This window comes from Rhinatrema bivittatum, chromosome 18 (genome assembly GCF_901001135.1).
Source record: "Rhinatrema bivittatum chromosome 18, aRhiBiv1.1, whole genome shotgun sequence".
In the NCBI taxonomy this organism is placed as follows: Eukaryota; Metazoa; Chordata; class Amphibia; order Gymnophiona; family Rhinatrematidae; genus Rhinatrema; species Rhinatrema bivittatum.
In genome coordinates, this window is record NC_042632.1 from 57,012,554 (window position 1) to 57,035,663 (window position 23,110).

General features: G+C 48.5%; 1 protein-coding gene across 2 annotated transcripts in view; it reads left to right on the forward strand.

Moving 5' to 3' along the window:
• The window catches only part of HTR4 (5-hydroxytryptamine receptor 4), a 153,748-nt gene that overhangs the window by 110,222 nt on the left and 20,416 nt on the right, over positions 1–23,110 (forward strand). For both annotated transcript variants that reach the window (XM_029583275.1, XM_029583276.1), the window contains exons 3-4: positions 10,063–10,188; positions 15,634–15,834. In XM_029583275.1, the coding sequence (XP_029439135.1) occupies positions 10,063–10,188; positions 15,634–15,834 (327 nt within the window). The remainder of the gene's footprint in view (positions 1–10,062; positions 10,189–15,633; positions 15,835–23,110) is intronic.

Sequence of the window (23,110 nt, forward strand, 5' to 3'; positions counted from 1 at the left end):
GAGAAATACCCCAGAGCCCGATCTTGAAGTGACTTAACGATTAGCACAATAGCGTTACATTTTAACCGCTGAGATAAGTTCTCCCGGACCTCTCTCCAGCTGTGGATTACTGGGATCCGCCGCAGCCCCGCCCTAGCAGGGCGAGTCCTGCTGGCAGCGCCCAGGACGCCCCTCAGCTCATGCCGCCCCGGGCGACTGCTCGGCTCGCTCTGTCCAAAAGCCGGCTCTGGACAGAGGACGTCTGCATCATTGTGGGCCCTGAAGAAAAGCAACGCTGGACTGTGGAGAAGGACGATTTGAGATTAATGACAATTAATGGGGATGTGGCTATGAATAGGATTTGCCTTATTATATTTGCTCTTGTTAGCAGATCTGCATCCTGCCTATCGCTTAAATAGATCATCCTTCGTGCTTAATGCTCAGCGCAGGAAACCTTCTAACGAGGTTAGCCTAATAATGACCACCTCTGCATTGATTTATACCGGTATTAGATCAGATTAAAACCTGCTAATTTGCAGGTGACATTCAGTGATCTTACTGTTTTCAGAGGCGTTTATCCTCTCCAGCCCGCGTGCTCTTTTTCATACAGTGCTAGAGAAAAAATAGGAATGTCCCAATCTTCTGGATTTTGCTTGTGTTGCTTATGGAAATGTTTTCATGTATGACACAAATCCAGCTGAAAGTATTTCGAGGATAGCTCCTTCACAGAATGGCATGTGCCCATGGCTCTAGGGAATTCTGCAAAGTCTTCTCTGGGTGGCAGAATTCAATTCATTTCCATTCCCTCTTTTCAGGAATCCACTCTTAACGTTTAAGACACGGATTCTCCCTGCTCCACCACGTGCTGGTGGAGAGGGCACGACACCCTGGCTGTGAGGGAAGGGAAGCAAACGCACTTCCCTTTTCAAAGAGATGCAGGGTTTTGCTTTGTTTTCTAATAAAATATTAATTTATTGATTTAGAAATTCTGTGTATAGAAGCGTCTGGTTGAATGCAGACCATCCAAATAGACCTGGCAATTGCCACACTGAGGATGATCTGCTGGGTACTTCCAAATGAAGTGGAGACTAGGAGTGTGCACTTAGATCTTATTCTTTCATTTCTTTGTGGATTATTTAATATTAATTAATTTAAATGTAAAACCAAAGGAAAGGAAGGAGCCAGAATTCCTCCTCAGCCTGCCAGGGCCATCAAGGCCACCCACCCCTCCCATGCCCCGTGCATGGGACCCAGACGCGATCCCCACCCACTCCTGCTCTGCTGATTTCAGCCCCGAGGCCACTGCTCTGCAAAGTGAAATGGCGCCGGCCTTGGACCTGCCAGGGATCGCTCCTGCTTCATTTGGACGTCTGCCTCCCATGGATGGGGTAAGATAGATCTGGGGGGATGGGATGGGAAGGCCCAAGAAGCTGGGCTTCAGTTTTTAAATTTTGATGCTGCCGGCCCTGGTGTTTTTTGGTCCAAGAAAACAAAGGGGTAGGCGATCTATGATACCGTTAGGTGAGCACACAAGAATAGATGCCTGATTCTTTTCCAAAACTTTATTGTTGCAGAGACGTAAAAATCGCCCGACTCAGGCCGAGTTTCGCAGCTGTTTTAGCCGCTGCCTCAGGGGCTACAAACAGAGTAAACAGTCACAAATCAATAATTTACTAAAAACCAGTATTGATATTATTAAGATCTCATAAATATTAAAAAGAATTTTATCAAAATTAATAAAACATCCTTTTTAAGCAAGGGTCCATCAAGCCCAGCATCCTGTTTCCAACAGAGGCCAATCCAGGCCACAAAAACCTGGCAAGTACCCAAACACTAAGAAGATCCCATGCTACTGATGCAATTAATAGCAGTGGATATTCCCTAAATCAACTTGATTAGTAGCCGTTAATGGACTTCTTATCCAATCCTTTTTTAAACCCAGCTTCACTAACTGCACTAACCACATCCTCTGGCAACAAATTCCAGAGCTTTATTGTGCCCTGATCATTCACTGATTGCTAATCCAGCCCTATATCTTCCAAAAAGTGATGTTTCTTTCTTCACAGCTCTTGAATGCACATTGATAGAGTTAAAAATTGGGTTTTAAAACAAATGTTTAGTGATTGTTTACACATTTATCACTGTGACTCTAAAACACTGAGGCCAGGACAGCCTGCAGTGCTGTCCATTCACTGTCCCTTCACAGTTTTTCAGCATCTCCCTAATTTACTCTTCTGCAGCTCATTTACTGTTTTGTTCGCCTCTCACCCATCTCTGGGTTGCACAGCTGAAAGAAATGACTCACACGGTCTTGTGGAATAATCAGGTAAAATAAATATCAATTAAGCAGATTCTCTAACACAGTTGGATTCTATTTGTGTAAACATTGTGGTCCTAAGTATACATTTTTAACGCCCAGTGCTTTGTTTGGTCTTTATTTATCACAAATATTTTTAATTACGGATTCTTTTACGTTGCATTTGTCTGTGCATTCGCAGAGCAGATTTTGGTTCCATTCAATGCAGCTTATTTTCCTAGAAACATAAAATATCAGCACAGATAAGGCAGAAGCTGTTGCTAAGAGCAGAATTACTGGGCATATGGATAAAGATGGCTGAATGAGAACGAGCCAGCATGGACTGAGCAGAGGGAGAATGCGACTTGCTGGCCTATCCGAATTATTTCAAGGTGTGAAGAAGCAGGTGGATAAATTAGAGCTGAAAGACAGAGTGTACTTGAATTTCCAGAATATGTTTGATAAAATCCCTCATGAGAGCCTCCTCAGAAAATTGAAAAGTGGTGGGATAGGAGGCGAGGTCTTACGGTGGGTGGGTAGGTAATTGGTTAATTAAGATAGGAAACAGAGAGCAGGACTGAACGATCAGATTTCCCAGTGGAAGGTGCCTGAGTGATTTGGACTGGGATCGATGTTGCCTTAAGCCAGATTTTCCCATGGGGTGCGCCATGGATAAGGTGCTTGATAGGAAGGAGCTGAGGCGTGGCTTACGTTCTGGCCTGCAGGGGGAGTCTGAGAGCAGCGCTCATCTGTTACTGCTGCTCTCCCCCCAATAGAAACCGCAGAGGGAGCCATGAGAGGCAGAAGCAGCAGCCGCAGGTTCCAGGACATAGGAGAGAGAAAGTGCAGCTGGGGGGGGGGGGGGGGGGGAGGTGGAGGGAAAGGGAAGGAGAGGTGATGATTCCAAGCGGGGGGGGGGGGGGGGAGGTGAGAGGGAAGATGATGAAGATGCCAGGGGGTGGGAGAAAAGCTGATGATTATGCCTGGGGGGTGAGTGGGAAGAGATGAGAAAATGGTGAAGGTGGTGGTTGGGAACCAGTGCCTGGAGCTTTGCACACTCAGCTCATGAAACGAGCACACAGGAAAAGGAAATTAGCTCACTATGTTCCACATAGCCCACAGAAAATTAGAGGGAAGGTATTCATTAAGGAGTTGGAAAAGGGGGCATCGAGTCATCAAATTTGCAGGTGACAAAATATTAAAAGTAATTAGAAGACAAGCAGACTGCATGGACATGGAGAGGAGCCTTGCAAGATTGGAGAATTGGGCGGCGGCGTCCTGCAGGTGTATAATTTTGGGGTGTACACCTTTCTCTGGAACTTCTGTTCTGTAATAAAACACCAAGGTGTGCAGAGCGGCAGGTGCAGCGACAAGGCAGACGTGGGAGAAGCAGCTGGAGTCCGAATGTGATTTACTGAGAAAAGCCTGCACATTTCAAGAGCCAGATTATCCTCGGAGAGAGAAAACCAGAAGGACATTTAAAAGGTGAAAAATGGCTTCCACCCAGCGCTGGAATTATATTTAGATATAACTCATGCTGGATCTTTGGTATTTTATTCCAAATGAGAAACCTCCACTAAGACCAGCTTCTCACGTTGCTGGTCCATAGATGCCCCCAGTCTTCCATATCTTACCTCGGTTTGGAGGGACCAGCAGGCCTGCTGAATTACTGGGGGCTGTTTGCTGTGCGAGTATTACAGAATCCTTTCTGTCCGGCGGGGAAGGAGAGCTGCCTGCAGATACAGGGGGTGATGCCCACATGCAGAGGGGAGAAGATGCTCTGCCCACGCACACATAGTGGAGGAGGGCAGCAGCTCACATGCTCATTAGAGGAAGAGGAGGAATGAAGCTGGACTTGACAATTAGAGGTTTAAATATAGCTGCATTATGTATATGCATTTCAGCTTTGAATGCCTTTTTTCACAGCTTGTAAATCGCTTTGAGCAAATCTCATATTCTAAAGGCAGGTAATAAATCCAGATAATACTAATAAGAAATAATAAAATACATTGTGAAAGCCGGTAATATATGCTTGGATGCATAAAAGGGGGTATTACCTCTCTACGGGTCCCTCTGGTGAGGCCTCACCTTGAGTACCGTCCTGTGTGCCGTTCTGGAGACCACATTGCCAAAGGACATCGTCCAGTTAGAGACAAGTCAAAGGTGCACGGCCGGCAATGAGAGACAGAAGGAGCAGAAGCCGCATCTGCTGGTGGGAGAAGAGGACTTGAGCTTCCTCCTGCTGCCACCAGCCCAGAGCTCATCTGTAAACTGACTTGCATGGCAGGGAGGAGGTTAAAAAGGCTTCCACGGGGAGGTACATTTTCTTGGAGCTCACAGGCCACCTCCAGGCAGGGATGTAGCAGCCCCCCAGATCTCATGGGATTCCCCATGGGGAGAGGAGGAGTTTCCCCCACCCAAAGACTTCATGACTTTATTTAAATTGTATATTGTTTAACCATCTCTTTTCTCTCCTCTCTTCTTCCTTCTCCAAGTTCGGCTACCCTTGTTAAATGTAACTGTACTTTCGGACACCACAGTTCTAGTTTTTGTTTATAATGCACTCCTGTTCGATGTAAACCAGCAAGATATGTTTTCATGATTGCCGGTATATAAAAACTCTAAATAAATAAATAAAAAATAAAATGAGGGTGGGGTCTGTGCAGACAGCATGGCCTCTTCCTTCCCTGCGGCAGCACTGGGCAGGGGGCAGTAGCCTGATGACCTTGCACCACGCACTGGACCACAGGGCAGAAGCAGGGCTACCATGGTGGGGGTGGGGCTGGGACAATCACCTTCCTCTCTGAGGGGAGGGGATCCAGAGCACAGAGCTCTCCAGCAGGGGGAGGGTCGGCGGCTTTTCCTCAGCTGCATTGTATGGGAGCACCGGTGCCCTGCAGTGGTTGCACAGGTCGCACACTCCAAAAGCCGGCCCTTGGTAAAGGAATTTCATGGGTCCCTGAGACACACACAGTCGTACGCTTGTCCTGTAGGAGCCTCTTAAGAGGGAAATTTTGTAACATCGCACAGAACTGTCTGCAAATATGCAGATATACTACACCCATTTTCAAAGTGTACTTACATGCTTAAGTCTGTTTTGAGAATTATCCTGCCAAATCTACCCCTACACCTGGACATAAGAACATAAGAACTTGCCATGCTGGGTCAGACCAAGGGTCCATCAAGCCCAGCATCCTGTTTCCAACAGTGGCCAATCCAGGCCATAAGAACCTGGCAAGTACCCAAACACTGAGTCTATTCCATGTAACCATTGCTAATGGCAGTGGCTATTCTCTAAGTGAACTTAATAGCAGGTAATGGACTTCTCCTCCAAGAACTTATCCAATCCTTTTTTAAACCCAGCTACACTAACTGCACTAACCACATCCTCTGGCAACAAATTCCAGAGTTTAATTGTGCGTTGAGTGAAAAAGAACTTTCTCCGATTAGTTTTAAATGTGCCCCATGCTAACTTCATGGAGTGTCCCCTAGTCTTTCTACTATCCGAAAGAGTAAATAACCGATTCACATCTACCCGTTCTAGACCTCTCATGATTTTAAACACCTCTATCATATCCCCCCTCAGTCGTCTCTTCTCCAAGCTGAAAAGTCCTAACCTCTTTAGCCTTTCCTCATAAGGGAGCTGTTCCATTCCCCTTATCATTTTGGTCGCCCTTCTCTGTACCTTCTCCATCGCAATTATATCTTTTTTTGAGTTGCAGCAACCAGGACATCTGCACAAATTTTCTAAGAAAATGTACATACTCACGGCCAGATTCATTAAGGTTTTTCTTCCATTTTGTGTCTCTGGGAAAAACCCTCAGTGAATCAGGTACATACTTTGAAAAATCCAGGAGTATGTATGTAAATCGAATCGCCTCCCAGGAATGCCTCGGCGCAGTCCGGGTAAACTAATGCACAAGCCTTCCCACATAGCAGAGTAGGCAATTTTAGAAAAGGCCATTTCCAGGCATAAAACACTGTTTTACCCGCAGACGCCTCCCAGTGGTTAGGAGTGGAACTTGGCCAGTTCCAGGGCTGGGCTGTAGCTTTTAGCTTTGCCATTGGTTCACTGATGGATGTGCACAGTGCTGTGTTGTTATAAGCAGTGCGGGATGTTCAAGAGCCTCTGTCACCATGCGTGGGATGATTGCACTTCCATTGTCTTCTCGTCTGCTGTTCTGGAACCCTGGCCTGGTCACTGGGAGCCACTGGGCCAGTGCTCCGCGGGGCATCGGGGCCAGGCTTGTGGTTCTGCCCTCTTCGCATTGTAAGCAGGGGAGTCAGTTTGGTTGGCTAAGCTGTTAAGCAGTTCTTGCTAGGGTTCCCTGCAATGCAGCGGATCTTGTTTGGTATCACTGACAGCACATTTGGAGAGAGAGGACAGAAAACACAGGCTGCCTGCAGTCAAGAGGAAGTAAAACGCGTCCGCAGCTTCCTGGGAGCTCTGGTACTGACAGGTGCGCTGCAGAGCATTAAACTGCCGCTTGGCACTGGAAGCAGTGGATGGATCTGGCTGGCAGGTCCGACTTGCAGCAGCCCGGCCTTAATCACCCCCAGCAAATCTTTTGCCAGACAGATCCAGCTCAACCCTTTCTTGTTACAAATTCATGAACACAGTGCAAACCTCGCCCCTTTTTACCATGAAAGAATATTTTTTCTCGTGCAGGAGTTTAGAAATCACTAAATGGTGAAATGGTGTAAGATGTAAAGATAAAGGGAGGCTGTTTCCAAAAGGTTTTCTCTGTTCTGTCTCTGGCAATAAAAAAAACAGAAAAAGGCCTTTGAGAAGAAAATCCCGATCCTCTGCTTTGCTGTGGGGGCTTTGATCCTGTTTATTCCCCGTTCAGATGAAGCAGTCCTGCGCCTTGTAATCTCGGGGGCTAAGGCTTTATTTATTTATTTATTTGAAGGGGGTTTTTTTTATGCCGACATTCGAAGGACATCAAATCGGTTCACACGTAACGATTGCGGAAGCCGTGCATATAACTCGGGAAACAATACAGAAACTATGTGAGTTTGCAGCAGGAAGGACGCTAAGAATATATAATTAGATAAGGATCACAATTGCTAAACAATAGGGCACGTTAAAGGCCCGGGTATAAAAACCTAAGAAAACACTGAAAGGATGATACGAGAAAGGGGGGGTGGAGTAACATTAACGGGGGGTGGGTGCAATAAGAATAACCAATATTAAGAAGTACAGCATTTATTTATTTATTTATTTATATCCCGGCCTTTGAGCTGAGATATCACATCGCTTTACATTCAGGCAGGGGAGCACGATGAGGTGGATTATGCAAAGGCCATGTTTGTAGGGGTTTTTTTTTTTAAATTTAAGGGCGCAGGGCTCCAGCCGCAGATCAGGGGGCAGAGCATTCCAGTCTGAAGGTCCTGCAATGGGTAGAGCTCTTTCTTTTGCGCCAGGGAGGCGAGTGTGTGTAATGTGTAATGTGCCGCTGTAGGTGGGTCTGGTGGAGGTGTGGGAGCGTGGGGAGTGGTTGAGCCAGGGTACATCGTGGTTATGTAGGGTCTTGTAGCGGATTCTGAAAGGGATTGGGAGCCAGAGAAGGTCTTTAAGGACAGGGGTGATATGGTCTTTTCTGCGGGTGTGGGTGAGTTCTCTGGCTGTGGCATTTTGAAGGGGTAAATAGTAAATAAATAAATAAGGAAATAGGGTTAGATAGTGAAATCGGAAGGTTGTGCATAGTCAGAGAAATGATCCTGGGCTGAAACAGAACCGCAATGCTGCCACCAGGCCAGGATCATAATGGGAGCAAGCACGATAGCGGCCAGTCCCAGAGTCTGGGAATCCCTTTTACCCTTCTGTCTGTTACGCTAGCAACGCAACCTATGGATTGTCAGACCCAGAAAGATTCCTGACTTGGGGTTTTCTGAAATGCAAATTCTGGGGGAAGCTGACCAGGAGCTTTGAGGGGCACTGGGGAGGGGACGAATGCCTGAAAAGGCAGCTTCGCTTGCTGGTGTCTTCTTCTCCCTTGGATTTCGACCCGCAGTCCTAGCTTATACTGCTAAACCTTCTCGGGAAACCTTGCAACTTAAGCGCCTTCGAACTGAAATGCCTCCTGAAAATGTCACTTTTGCAGCACAGAAAATATTGCTGCTTATGATTTACCGGTGAAGACTTGATAAAGCCTCCTTCTTCTGCCCATTTTGTCTCCTGCTTTCTCCCCAGCCGCAGGACACGATCCCCCAGGTCGCCTTGCTGAGTGAGGACCGGAGGAGACGTGCCCTCCCGGGCTGGACCCTTCCAGCGTCACCCCTGCTGCGCGAGAGCACGGCACCTCTGCTCACCAGCGCCCATTTCAGAGCTGACCTGCACTGATTGAGCTTCGTTTTAGGCCCCTGGGTCATTTTTCTTTTCCCTTTCCTCCCTGACTCATGGGCAGCCCTCTGAAAATGTACTCGGACTGTGTCGGGGCACACGGACTCCTTCCCCTTTCTCACAGCCTGCATCACGTCTCAGATCAGCTCCTCAAAGAATCATCCCGAGCTTACTCTGAATACATAAAGAGTGAACTTGTCCTGCTACCTCGCGTGATGGGAAAGTCACAAAGAGCCCCGAGGTGTCACCTTTTGTGTGCTGGATCTGCAGGAAGGGCATCAGAATCTGACCCAGGAAGCCTCTAGGCCTAAGGCAGAGTATGGACACTCAGATGGGAAAAATAAGCCAAATCAGAGACTTGCAATGCATCTCAGTTCTGCTTAACACTTTTTTGTACGATTACAGGTCCAGAGGGCCAAACCTCTGCATCTGTCAGGTTCCTTGGCATCTGGACCATCTCTGCTTATAGTGATCGCTGTGCTTGGCTCTAAGGCAGGTCGAAGGATGCCCCAGAGTCCTGCCCTTGCTCACTGGACACCAGTCCTTCTTTTCTTAGGGCCGAGTGCAGAAAGCCACAGCACCTTTTGGATCATCTGTGCGACGTGGTTGGCTGCATGGAAAGGCAGTGAGGCAGCTGCGCAGATGTGTGCATAGTTCTGTTAGTGCTCTGCACCACAGCTGTGTCCCACCATGTGCAACAAGACAGATATCACTAATGCATCATTCCTAGCGTTAGCCCTTCTCTCGCTCTTTGAATATTTTGGTGAATGGTTGCGCAATGAGAAATGGACTTCCAGGGAAGGGCAAGCCTTCAGAGGTCCCCTAGCTCCTCCCGGTTAGGTCCTGCCGCTGAATACCGTGGCGGGCACAGAGAAGCCGATTCACCTGTGCGCCTGGCAGCCTCGTCCTGGGAGAGCTCTGCTAACATTTTTCCCAGCTGATGGGACATGGCCAGGGGATCTGCACTTCCTTTTTTCTCGGCTGCTGCGTTTATGGCAGGGAACAAAGGTCATGCATTTCATCACCTGTGGATCGGTTGGAGGTGTAAACTCAGACTGTGATGACCGAAAGCCGAAGTCCCTGGTGGATTGGGTTTAACTGTGAAGCCTTCATCAGTCTGATGCCCGGGCTGCTGCCCTGAGAAATGTCTGTCCTGCTGTAAGAGGGGATCTGTCCGTCTGAGATGGGAACCAGTTCTGAAGGGGCATGAGGAGAAATCAGAGTGCCTATCGGTAGGTAGCAGTCCCTGCATTTCCTGCAGTTTAGAGCTCTTCCCTCTTCCTCGTCAGTAGTGCTGAATGCGCCATGCAGAGCATCAGGAGGCCCAGCATAGACTGGCAGTGTCCTTTTAAAAATGTATTTTGAGAATTATTGGAAAAATCTTGGTGGGTTTTTTTCCTCCATGTGATGTCTGAAGTAAATGACTTCTTTCTCCTTGCAGCTCGAGTGAGGGATTTGGTGTGGTGGAGAAGATTGTCCTGCTCACCTTCATCTCAGCAGTGATCCTGATGACCATCCTGGGAAACCTGCTGGTCATGGTGGCTGTGTGCAGGGACAGGCAGCTCAGGTGAGTGGTCTCGCCTCCAGAACGATCCTGGGAAACCTGCTGGTCATGGAGGCTGTGTGCAGGGACAGGCAGCTCAGGTGAGTGGCATCCAGCTGGCACGTTAGGATCTCGCCTCCAGAACGCCAGCGCTGTAGCCCTGCTGGTGGAGAGAGATGCGGCGGCGGCGCCAGCATCTGATCTTTCAGGGTTGCGAGCAGAAGTAAGATGCTGTGTCTCCTTCAGAAGTAAAAGCTGCCTCCTGTGCAGGGCGGCTGAAAAGGGTCTCTTGCTAGAGACAGATTTGCTTCCTGTGTAGTACAACTGCCCTCCCCGTACTGAATGTTACATAAAGGGGAGGTGTCAAATCTGGAACATGAACCCTGAAAAATCAATGCTCAGAAACAAGTCTGGAGCTGCTTCTCTCCTTCTCCCGCCGTCAGATCAAAGTTTGATTTTCGTCCTTCAAAACAATGATTTACTTAATGCTTGAGTGCACACTAAATGCACGGTGGGAGGAGTGCTGCTTTCAACAGTGAAAATGTGAACATTTAGCAAAAGCAAATAGCCTAGACCCCTCTCCCCTCCCGGGATCTTCCGACTGCTATGGAAAAGTCATGAGAGAAATGTGAGGGCTGGGAGCTGTAGCTGTGTCCTGCTCTCACCGTCCATGGGACCAACGCTTCCTCTTCCATAGCATCGGTCAGGCTGCCGCAGGTACCCACTGGGAAAGGGCAGTGACCCCCATGCAGAATGCAATAGCAACACAAAGGTCAGGGACTGTAGAGCTGCAGAGGAGTGAGATGAAACCACAGCAAACAGGAGCTGCAGACAGAGGCGGGAATTCCCCGGAGGAGCCAGCGGGTCTCCAACAAGACACGACGCCAAGAAACGTTACTCAGAAATGTGCCCCGACTTTTATTTCCCAGCGACGGGATTAGACGGTTTCCTCCTGGGCCCTGCTCTGATTTATCTTCTAGAAAGCAGAATTTTGGCATCCGTTGCCTTGTAAGGGCACGGGGGCTGTGCCGTGGGCCTTTCTAACCGAGCTCCCGGGTCCCTCCTGCCATGGCGGCCACACCTCCCTCGCTGTCTCTCTTTTCCCCAGGCCCTTGGACACTCATGGATGGAACAGGTGGGGGGGGGGGGGGGGGCTAAGGAGAGAAATGGGAGGGATGGGGGATATGAAGATGTGAGAGTGGGAAGGGGGAGAAAGCTTGCAGAGACGGGGAGAAGCAAGGCAGGTTTGAGGAAAGGTGGGGGAGAAACTGTGCATACTGAGGGAATGTGCGAAGAGAGGAGAGAAAAGGAAAAGCATATTGAGGCCTGTACTGAAAAGCAGGGAGGGGGAGGGGGGGTAACTTAGCCCGTGTGAGGCTCCCCCCTGCCTGGCCGCACAGGATAGGGAGGGAGGAGGCTGGCGAGAAGGGCTCGGGCTTTGGAAATTGCTCAAGGATTTTGGAACTTTTTTCCTTCAGGTGCCCTGGTCTTGGCTCAGGGAGGGAAATCCCCCGCCCCGGGAAGGACAGGGCGTGAGGTCCATCTCGCACCCCCTGCTTGGATATTGGTGGTTCTGTGCTTCTAAGTGGCTTGGGTTTTTGGGAGGGAGTTTTGCTGCCCTTTGTGCCTGATGGTGGGGAAAGAAAGGAAGGTTTTCCCGTTGCACTGAGCGTTGGGATTTTCACTCTGAGCCGTCAGAGAGGAGACCTGGGAGTAAGATTTCCATCTGGAGGCTCCCTCGGAGCCTCTGCCCTGGGAGATTTGGAGCACTGAGAGCGCAGGTATTTTGTTTCTGGATTTGGGTTGGAGGGATCCATTTCTGCCATGCCCTGGAGACCGAGGGACACAGATATAGAGATGGCAGGAGAAATAAGCTGGCACGCGGATGAAATAAAGGATTAGTGCGTACGGAGCCAAATGAGCTGCAGTAATGACTCCTGCTGGACCCTCATCCAGAGAGACCGGTCAGGTTACTGGGTACCTGCACCTCCCACCCCCTGCAGGTCCCCCTCCCCCTCCCTTCACAGGACCCATGCCCCAGGGCTGCTGGAAGGACTTGGCTGCAGGACTGAGTGTGACCCTTGCCTTCCTGGTTCAATACCAGCCGAGATGTCAGAGCTGGTCTGAGCTGTGAATGTGCGTTCGAGAGAGTAAGGGAGCCCGAGGCGTTTGCCACGTATGCAGGCGCCGCTGCAGTCAGCGTTGCAAGGGACACTTTGAAATTAGCAACCACAAAACCCGCCTGCTAAAAGTGCTTGCGAGCTCTGCTCCCGTTATCTGTGCGGGCGGCCGAGAGGGCGCGCGGTTTGGGTTCTCCCCGACCTAGCCCGGCTGCAAGGGCACGAGCTGGCTCAGCTCTTTCTCTGCCCAGGGAAATGCCTCGGGGAGAGGAATGTGCGGGTACAAACGTCCCTCCCAGCGTGGGTGGGCAGCGCCAGGACGCACCCACCCTTACCCAGGGGCGGAGGTGCGGAAGGGATTGCACTTGCGCCCATGCTTTTGAATTTTGAAAAGGTTGGGTGCATTTCTTCTCAGGGAAAATTACCTGCACAAAACAGCAGTGGAAATGTGTGGGCAGTGTTTCCGGGGTCATTTTCAGAGTGAAACTGCCTGGGCATTCTTACTTTGAAAGTTGTGCTAAAACGCCCAGGTAAAGAGTCCCCAGTTTTATTTCAGAGGTTTTCACATTGCCTCCCCCAAATTACCCCCATCGTGCCCAGTTATTGATAGTGGAGTTTCTTACATCCGCATTTGTGAAATTAGGTATAATTACAGCTGAATGAGCAGGCGGCAGAGGGGACTGGACCTCGCCTGCGAGCCCTACGCCAGATTCAGTCTTGGTGTTAGCCTCATCTACTATCTGGGCATCAGGGCCGCCTCTCGTTCCTTCCTGCCCTTCCCTCTCAACGCCTGCTTTAAGCCCGGCCCTAGAGAGCCTGTTTGTGACCTGGGTAATGCGCTTTCTGTTTCAGCCTCTGCACCTCACCACATGCCTATTTCAAACTCTCTCCAGACCAATTTAAAAGCTGAGAGCTTTTCCTACCCCAGCAACCCCCAGTAAGAGGGACCTGCTAATTAACAGTTTACAGTTCACTTGTCAGCTTTAAAGACCTGCTGTATAAATCCTTGAAGCATTACACATCAAACATCAGCATTTCTCAGCAGGAAAGGGTCTGATGTTGTTCACCTGTCGGCTTCTGAGCTGTTTGGGATGGACTCAAAGACCATGACCCTAACAGTGCATTCTCCGGGGGCCTCCCACTTTCCAGGGCTATTAGTTCCTTCTGGAGCAAAGCAGCAAATCTGAATGCAAAATGATTGTACAGGAGGCGCGCCCTATGCATGCTAATGCTAATGTAAGGAGCCAGAAGGAATGAACCAAGACCAAGGGGGTGGAAGAGAGAGGTTTAGTGACCAGAGGTCGGGGTGTGAGCTCCCCTGTGTGGGAGAACGAGGTGGTGCGGCTGGAGCCTTTATAAACCCAGGCCACCAGCTGTGGGTGTGGATTCTTAGCTCAGGTTTTCCTGGGTTTCATGGCTGGGGTTGGCCCTGTCTGCTCCTGGAGAAGGAGGTTTTTACCCTACCCTTCCTGTCTCTCGTTTGGTTCCCCTTTTTCTGTATCTTTATTGACTGAGGGCCCAGGGGCTCAGCTGTAGTTGATTCTGAGGAAGCAGTGGCTTTCACCTAGAAGGGAGCTGTGAAGAAGCTGTGTCATCGCAGAGGAGTGGATTCCCACCCATTGCCAGAGAGGAGGTGTTATTGAGGTATCTTTCAAGAGTGCTATGCTGGTACTGCCAGAAGGAGATTTAGGAGAATCGAGAATACTTGCAAAGAGGGTTGAAAATTGGGGCTTTCAATCTGACCATTCCACAATGGGAGGAAACTGCTATAAAGTTGAGGAAAGTGGGAGAAAGGTTATGCTTTCTTAACCCTGAGTCACTGGAAAGGCCAAGGAGCTAAATCATGAAGGAACTGTGCTAAAATGTAAAGACATCTCCTGGAAGAGTAAGGTCACAAATGTATTAACTTCCATCTGTAAATCAATTGGATTTAACATGCAAGGCCTGTAAAGAACTTTTCAGCCATTTTATGAGTTATCTGTAAAGTTGGAGACTGCTCATTTTTCAGTATGATTATTGCTGCTGTATTCTGTGGAGATTATCAGTGCTACTTACAGTGGATGTAGGGGCTGAGTAATTGTTGAACAATGTAAAAGGGCCCCCCACAGATTTATTCAGTACTTTGGAGGGTTTTATTGTCTGCCTTTAGGTCCATTATCAGGTTTTCCCACCAGCTGTAAAAGCACTAGCCACAGGGGCAGCCAGATAGCCAGGTGGCGCTGTCAGGAAGGCCTGGTGTACACTCCTGGCCAGTCCTGCTGCTGATGCGGCCTCTCCAGTCCTATGAGGTGCGGGTCAGTAATGGCTGCAGGCAGTTTCATCCTGAGCCCCTGGAGACCACTGCAGTGAGAGGGGCTGGAGACTGTGCATGGAGGGGTTAGCATGAGGAGACCTGATCTGCCCAGCAGGAAAGAAGCCCTAGAGCATTTTAAATGCTGGCTCAGCGCTGAATATATATCACTTTCAGAAAGAGATTTACGATACTGGGAAAATATTGTGCTGCTATCACTGCATTATTTTTTATCGCAGAAAAACTCCATCAGGGGCAAAGGTTAGTTGGCACCATTTTGAAAATGGCAGTGACCAGTCTGGAGCTAGGGGGGGGGCACGCCAGGCCCCCACCAGACTGCCAGGGACTCTCCTAGATCTGGGGGCTTTCCCATGTAAGGGGGTTGGAGGGCTGGGGGGGTATTTTTGATGCAAAGGGGTCTTTGATTGGGATGGATGGTAACATTTTTTTACAAAGGGGTCAGGGCATCACCATATGAGTAATTTTGCTATTTTTTTAAATGTTTTTAGGCTGCACCACCTCTAGAAACAGCAGGGAGTGTTGCAAGACCCCCCCCCCAGGAGGATTTTGGCTCATTATGGGGGGTGGAGGGGAGGGTTGTTTGGGGGCCACTATGGAGTATTTTATTGGGCCCTGCCATGGCAATACTTTCCCAGGGAGGAGCAAAATATCTTGGGACCCCTCCACAGTAAAATCTCATGGAATAGTAAATCTCCCCCTCTTTGTTACGGCCAAATCCTCGCTCTTTATAGATCTGCTTTCAAATCAACTCTTCAGTTATCCGTACTGTATTCATGCTTTACATGTATCAGTGTGATGCCTGCATGGGGCTCTGAAGGTTCACTCTTCAGCTATCCGTGCTGTTTTCTATGGCTGAGAAGAAGGAACATTCAAAGCCTTTAAAGGTGAAATTATCTCAGGAATGAAAAGTCGCTTTGGATTGGAAACGGGAGCTTGCGGTGATTTTGTCTGCTAATCCTGCTGCTTCCATTGCTTCCTAGGTGCTGTGCTTTTCAGACGTCCTTGATTTTCTCTTTGTTTCCCCTTTTCCCCAATCAGGAAGATCAAGACGAACTATTTCATCGTGTCTCTGGCTTTTGCGGACCTGCTGGTTTCGGTGCTGGTGATGCCGTTTGGAGCCATCGAGCTGGTGCAGGATAACTGGATCTATGGGGAGATGTTCTGCCTGGTCCGCACGTCCCTCGACGTCCTCTTGACGACGGCATCCATCCTCCACCTTTGCTGTATTTCGCTGGACAGGTAAGGGAAGAGGTGTGAGTGAGAGATGCTAGCACCTGTGAGCGGGCCGTGCCCTGCTCGTGGCAGAGTGCCGGGCTGAGCGGTATCTTCCAAGCTCAGAGCCTGCTTTTGCACTGAACATTCGGGCAGGTCGTAAAGGATGGGACAGGCCAACGTCCCATCTGCCCGAATGTTCAGTGCAAAAGCAGCTCTGAGCTTGCACCTTCACAGTGAGCAAGGACCGAATCTGTGAGCCCTGCTATGTTGCTGTGTAAATGTGTGTGCAGACTGCTAGAAACAAATTCATTACTCGGTTTAAATGCTTACAGGCAACTCCCTTTTCTGTGTAAAGAAGAGAGAGCCCCCTCGTGGCTAAGGTCTCACTTTAATTGGACACAGTTTGGTATTTTTACCCCGTGTTAGATAAACTCTGTTTGGTTTTTTTGCTACGAGTTTATCCAATCCCTCTGAATGTTTCATTTCTCTCTGACCCATAATAACCTTTCAGAAACAGGACTGCCAGAATAGTGCTCGGTGCTGAGCTGCTACAGATGGGGGCTCGGTTCCCCGTGAGGTCCAGTTCCTCAGGCTCCCACCTGCCTCCTGCAGGGGAGCTGCCTGTAGATAACTCTTCTTGGCCATCAGCTAGGAGAATTCGGCAGCTGTACTCCTGGTGAATTGTTTAGGCCTTCTTACCCCTTGCTGCTGGGATGTGGGCTTCGATTTGTTGTTACTAAGATATCAAGCAAAACTGCTAATTTAATTGTTTTTAAACAAATCTGGTGCTGTTGCTGCTGAGGTCTTGTAAGGAAGCTTAGCAGCAGGAAAGAGGGGCTGAGGCCCATATCCAGAACAGATATCAGAGGGATCCGGTCAGCGGCTAGAGGAGCAGCTTTATTCTACAGGGTGGAGAGCCGAGAGGGGTCTGATCGATAGCAGAAGGGTCATAGGTCAGATTCCTGGTGCCAGCTGCAGTGGTGAAATCAGATTTTTCAGGGGCCAAATATCCTGCTGTCCATCTTCCCATCCAGTCATTAATCCTTCCTGATGTAACATTATCATCCTGTTCCTCCTGCCACTATTAATCATTTCTGTGGCACTGCAAGACGTGCTGAGCTCTGTACAGACAGACAGTGCCTGCTCCAGGGAGCTTACAATTCAGTCAGGACACACGGCCGAGGCAGAAGATGTAGTGAACTTAATATTAGGAAAGGTTTGCTGGGGAGGAAGGGCACGTGCTGGAGAGAAGAGAGACAGTGCAATGATTAGGACGATGGCCGATTGGTCGTCTTAACTTCCCAGTAATATTCGGGACAGGAGTTGTATACCTAGTTCTCCATCTTCTATGTAAGAAGAGCAGCCAGCAGGGACAGTGCGGGCTGAGAGGGGGGGGGGGGGGGAGGCATGCAAACCAGGGTGACCACCCCAGGCCCCCCCCCCCCCCACACTCTCCTTGGTTCAGTCCTGATTGATAGGGTCTTTAAAAAGAGAAGAAAGTGAGAGCAATAAAGGATCCAGAGCTAGCTGGGTACTGAGAGAGGAAATGCATGAGAAAAGGAGGTTGTTGGCCAGTGTAGGAGTAACAGAAAATGCTGGTGCTAGAGGTCAGTGCGCGGGGCTGGAGAATAGGCAGGCGTTCTCCAGGGAACGGGAGAGAAAAGTCTGCATCGTGAAACAATTGTAAAATAACGTTCATTTCGTGGGGACAGAGAGGAAGTATGCTGAGAGAGGAGCAGGGCGAGGGGATTTGTGAAGAACTGAACTGTAGAAAGAGAAATTAGAATAAAGGAGGAGACACTCAAAACTGCAGGAAGGTGATGTGCTGAGATGAAGAGGTTCAGGAGGCTTCTGAAGGAGCTTAGTATACAGGTTGTGTTCACTTACACTGTCCCATAAATCTTCAGGTGTCACCAGTGGTGGGAAAAGACAAGAGTTGAACCAGCTATATTCAAGGCACTTAAAGCATTGTAAGATTGATGTCCTCTTCAACTTCCCCGAGAGTGACATTAGCCCTGAGCTGATAAATGATCTTCTGGCCCCTGGGATTCGCCACTTCCTATTTATTTATTTAATTAAGTTCTTTTAATTTACCGATGCTCAAGACAAGTCTTATCGTACAATGAACTAGGGGACAACCAATTAACACAGCAGGCGTAAAAAGTTACAATAAAACGGGGAATGAAGAACTTGGTCATTAGAAAATGAGGGATAGATTAAACAGTAAAAAACAATGAGTAGTTGATTAGATAATAGAGCATGTACATTCCTTTAGTGGTTCAGATATCAAAAGTTAATTGAATGATCAGTTACTGGCATAGTAAGATAATAGTAAGAACAGATTCTGGCCGAGCAGTTCCATAGTGTGGGGGACGGACGGACGGACAGGGAGGGAGGTACTAGGGAGAGGGGAGGTGGACGGTGCTGGAAGAAGGTATCTTCAGTGATATGCTGGAGTGAATGAAGACCATAGGTTTTCCTATGAGCTGAGAATGAAGAGCTTGAGCAAGGCGATGACCCTGAACCGGGCATTCCCAGAGTGCTGCTCCTCTGCCCTTTAGTGCGCAAGCTGCAGCCAGTGAAGGTCATGGAATCAGTGGGGCTGTGCATTTGATTTAGATCCCTGTTTTTGTAAGTGAACATTGGGCAGAATGGCCAGGCCAGATGGTCTTTTTCTGCTGTTGATAATTCTGGGCCATTCTGAGGAGGCTGCAGAGTACACGAAGTTTTAAAGTGTGTGCACTACTGTTCTCCTGGCTAGTCTGTGGGGAGGGAGAGTTAAATGCAGGAATGCATTATTGTGCTTCACAGTATGAATGCATTATTATGCTTCACAGTATGAATGCATTGCTGCCCCTCACTGCATGAATGTATTATTATGCTTCACAGTATGAATGCATTGCTGCCCCTCACTGCATGAATGCATTATTGTGCTTCACAGTATGAATGCATTACTGTGCCTCACTGCATGAATGCATTATTATGCTTCACAGTATGAATGCATTGCTGCCCCTCACTGCATGAATGCATTATTGTGCTTCACAGTATGAATGCATTATTGTGCTTCACAGTATGAATGCATTACTGCGCCTCACTGCATGAATGCATTATTGTGCTTCACAGTATGAATGCATTACTGTGCCTCACTGCATGAATGCATTATTATGCTTCACAGTATGAATGCATTACTGCGCCTCACTGCATGAATGCATTATTATGCTTCACAGTATGAATGCATTATTGTGCTTCACAGTATGAATGCATTACTGCGCCTCACTGCATGAATGCATTATTATGCTTCACAGTATGAATGCATTGCTGCCCCTCACTGCATGACTGCATTATTGTGCTTCACAGTATGACTGCATTATTGTGCTTCACAGTATGAATGTATTATTGTGCTTCACAGTATGAATGCATTACTGCACCTCACTGCATGAATGCATTATTATGCTTCACAGTATGAATGCATTATTGTGCTTCACAGTATGAATGCATTATTATGCTTCACAGTATGAATGCATTATTGTGCTTCACAGTATGAATGCATTACTGCGCCTCACTGCATGAATGCATTATTGTGCTTCACAGTATGAATGCATTATTATGCTTCACAGTATGAATGCATTACTGCGCCTCACTGCATGAATGCATTATTGTGCTTCACAGTATGAATGCATTATTATGCTTCACAGTATGAATGCATTATTGTGCTTCACAGTATGAATGCATTACTGCGCCTCACTGCATGAATGCATTATTGTGCTTCACAGTATGACTGCATTATTGTGCTTCACAGTATGAATGTATTATTGTGCTTCACAGTATGAATGCATTACTGCGCCTCACTGCATGAATGCATTATTATGCTTCACAGTATGAATGCATTGCTGCCCCTCACTGCATGAATGCATTATTGTGCTTCACAGTATGAATGCATTATTATGCTTCACAGTATGAATGCATTACTGCGCCTCACTGCATGAATGCATTATTGTGCTTCACAGTATGAATGCATTATTATGCTTCACAGTATGAATGCATTACTGCGCCTCACTGCATGAATGCATTGCCGCACATGATGGGATAAATTCATTCCTGCGCTTCATGGCATAAATGCATTACTGCAATGAGGAAAATGTTTGCGAGGGTGAGCACTGCAGTCTGACTTTGTAAGATATGGATGAACAGGGCAATATCCTGGCTTGGGGCTACCGTGTTTTCCTATTTTGCGTCTATGGGAAAGATGCTCACCAGGGAGTTCCCTTAGTCATTTTGAGCTGATAATGCTCCACCCCAGACTGTGCTATTCATGAGTAAAGAATAGTAATATTTAATTATGTGCTAATGTGAGGGTGTCCTTAGTACTGTACAAGGTAAACCACACGATTACAGGTTTGTGACCCTTTGTCAGCTGGGGTGAAAGATTGCATGACCTGCTCGAGGTCAGTGAGTGACCTGGCAGCCTCTTCTGGTCCTCGAGAAGCACCAACAGCTCTGCATTTTCAGGATCTGCTCTTCAGCCTGCTATAGGCAAATGCCTGTATTGCGTATCCTGCAAACCAAAGCAGAACCTGAGGACAGATAAAGGCCATGAGGCTGGTTTAGTCTCCGCCCTGTTTCACATCTCTTCATTCTCTTCAGGGAGCTGCTTTGCTTCTCCCAGGCTTTCTGGAACTCTTGTGCCTTGAGATCCTTGGATGTCTCCATCATATCCCTGCCCTCTCGCCTCTCCTCTAGGGTACACACAGTCTCAGCCCATGTCTCCATCATATCCCTGCCCTCTCGCCTCTCCTCTAGGGTACACACAGTCTCAGCCCATGTCTCCATCATATCCCTGCCCTCTCGCCTCTCCTCTAGGGTACACACAGTCTCAGCCCATGTCTCCATCATATCCCTGCCCTCTCGCCTCTCCTCTAGGGTACACAGTCTCAGCCCATGTCTCCATCATATCCCTGCCCTCTCGCCTCTCCTCTAGGGTACACACAGTCTCAGCCCATGTCTCCATCATATCCCTGCCCTCTCGCCTCTCCTCTAGGGTACACAAAGTCTCAGCTCATGTCTCCATCATATCCCTGCTCTCTCGCCTCTCCTCTAGGGTACACAGTCTCAGCCCATGGGAGGTTTGGTGGAGGTCTCCTATCGTCTCGCTTCATCTTCTCAGCCCTTTTAAGGGTAGTGTTGACCTCCCCTCAGGGAACTGATTCCTGATAATTTGGACTCTGATCCCTAAAGCAAGATAACCCCCAACCCCATCAAGTTAGGCCTAACTTTATGGCCCCCAGTTTAGTGTCATGGATCCAATAATGGCGAGTGAATTTGCATAGCTGTTTAAAAAGACTTTCTCCCGACAGGCAGCAGGACTGAGGTCTCTGGAATTTATATATCGACTTACAAACTGCCTCTTTCCAGGAGGCTACAAGGTAATGCACAGCCACAAACATAAGTGCAATTGCCCGGAAAGTGCAGTTTCAAATGTTGGTTACTGGAGTTTGCTGGGAAGGCTGAGACTGGAGCTGGCGAGGCATCACTTGACCCGGCTTTCTTGGCTTTAACGCATGCTTGTGCTGTACATAGGAGGATGTGTCATGCTTAAATCATTCGGAGGTGTGCACAGCCATCTGTTCGGAAATCATCTGCCAATTATAAACATTACTAAATAATAAAGTCCCTGGAGAGTTCTTGTGATATAGTTATTACATAAAATTAGAGTGAGTGGCGGTGTAATTGTTTTATGGAAAAGCAGCAGCTGCTCAGAGAGAAAACAGATTCTGCTTGTGGGGGAAACCTTTTCAGGTTTTAGGATGTAAGGCATTGAGACGGGAGGTCCATCGGTTCTGGGGGTAACGTGCACGTTCTGGGGGTGTTTGCTTAGACTGTAAGCTCTCTGGGGCAGGGAACTACTGACTGTTACCTGGCAGTAACTCTCCATGAGCTCAGATGTAGGAGCGGCGAGTTAAGAAGCATGAAATAGAGTCAGAGGTGGATTGCAGCAGAGTTCTGAGGGGGTGGTGTGGATCGACGGGAATGACAGCCTGGGCTCTTTATCTGCTTGGCCTATGGGCCAGGTCTGGACTCGCGTGTGCAGGGCTTGGTGGGGTGGGATGAAAGGGATTAGCAGCGCCCTTTCACCCCTGGGCTGAATCACACAAGCTTCCTTTCTGCTCTGCACTGAGCTGCTTCTGGCATTTTATCTCTGCAGCTGCTTTCATTCTGTGGGGACTTTGCAAATGAAAAAATAAAATGCTAGCGATGCTCATTGCAATCCATTTTGGATGAGCCAAACAAGCAGCATCTACAAATTTAAATTCAAGTAAAAGTGCATAGACTGAGCATTTGTTAGCATCGAGCTATCGGCTCCCTCGGCTCTTGCAGGCACTGAAAGTTTCCTCCCAGCGAGGGACGTGGGCAGAAGGGTCTGCATCTCTCTCAGGGAGGGTCTCTCACTTCCCGGGGGCAGGGAGAGGGCGCAGTTTTGTATCATCTCAATATATTTGCAGTTTCAGAGGAAAATCTTACCCGCAGAGAAAGCAGATGACAAACTCTGCAGGTAACTTTTCTGGGGAAACAATCTGAGCAGAACTCCCCACATGGTTTCAGTTTGAGGTTTTGGTGTAAACCCGGAGGGTAAAGTTTGATTATTGCCCCATATGTACTAGGAAATCCTGTCAGGATAAAATGAACTGAAGGAGGAAAATACAAAAAACCAGGGTGGGGGGAGGGGAGCATCTAGGAAGAGAAGGGGGCGAGATATTACTGATGTGGAGGAGAGCTTTGCAGCGGAGGCATAGCCTGCTGGCTAGAGCAGTGCGCTGAGAGCCAGAGATGCCAGGGGTCAAAGGCCACTGATGTTCTTATGACACCAGGGAAGCCACTGCCTCAGGGGCTTATTTACTGAGCGATTTTCCCATAGACGCAGGCTGGGAGAAAAGCTGTGGTAAATCAGGCCCTCAGACTGTAAGCCTGCCGGGGCAGGGGAATACCTGAATAGAACTTGCCCTGAGCTAGATCTGAATATATAAATGAGTCTCGGGGCAGACCCCAGGCAGACGTTGTGTGAGGGATGCGATCAGGGACTCGGCAAGGAGGAATGCACAGGGTCCAGCATCGGCAGTGGAGGAGAAGGGCGTAAAGCTAAGAGTTTCAGTATTAGGAACCCAAAGCAATGCTGTAAAAGCCCAACTTTCATATCCTAAGCATTCCTGTACAATGAATTCACTTCCCAGAGGCTCATTTGTCACAGACGCTTGTCTTGACTAAATTGTAAGCTCCGTGGAGACGGAACCATCTCGTGCATGTG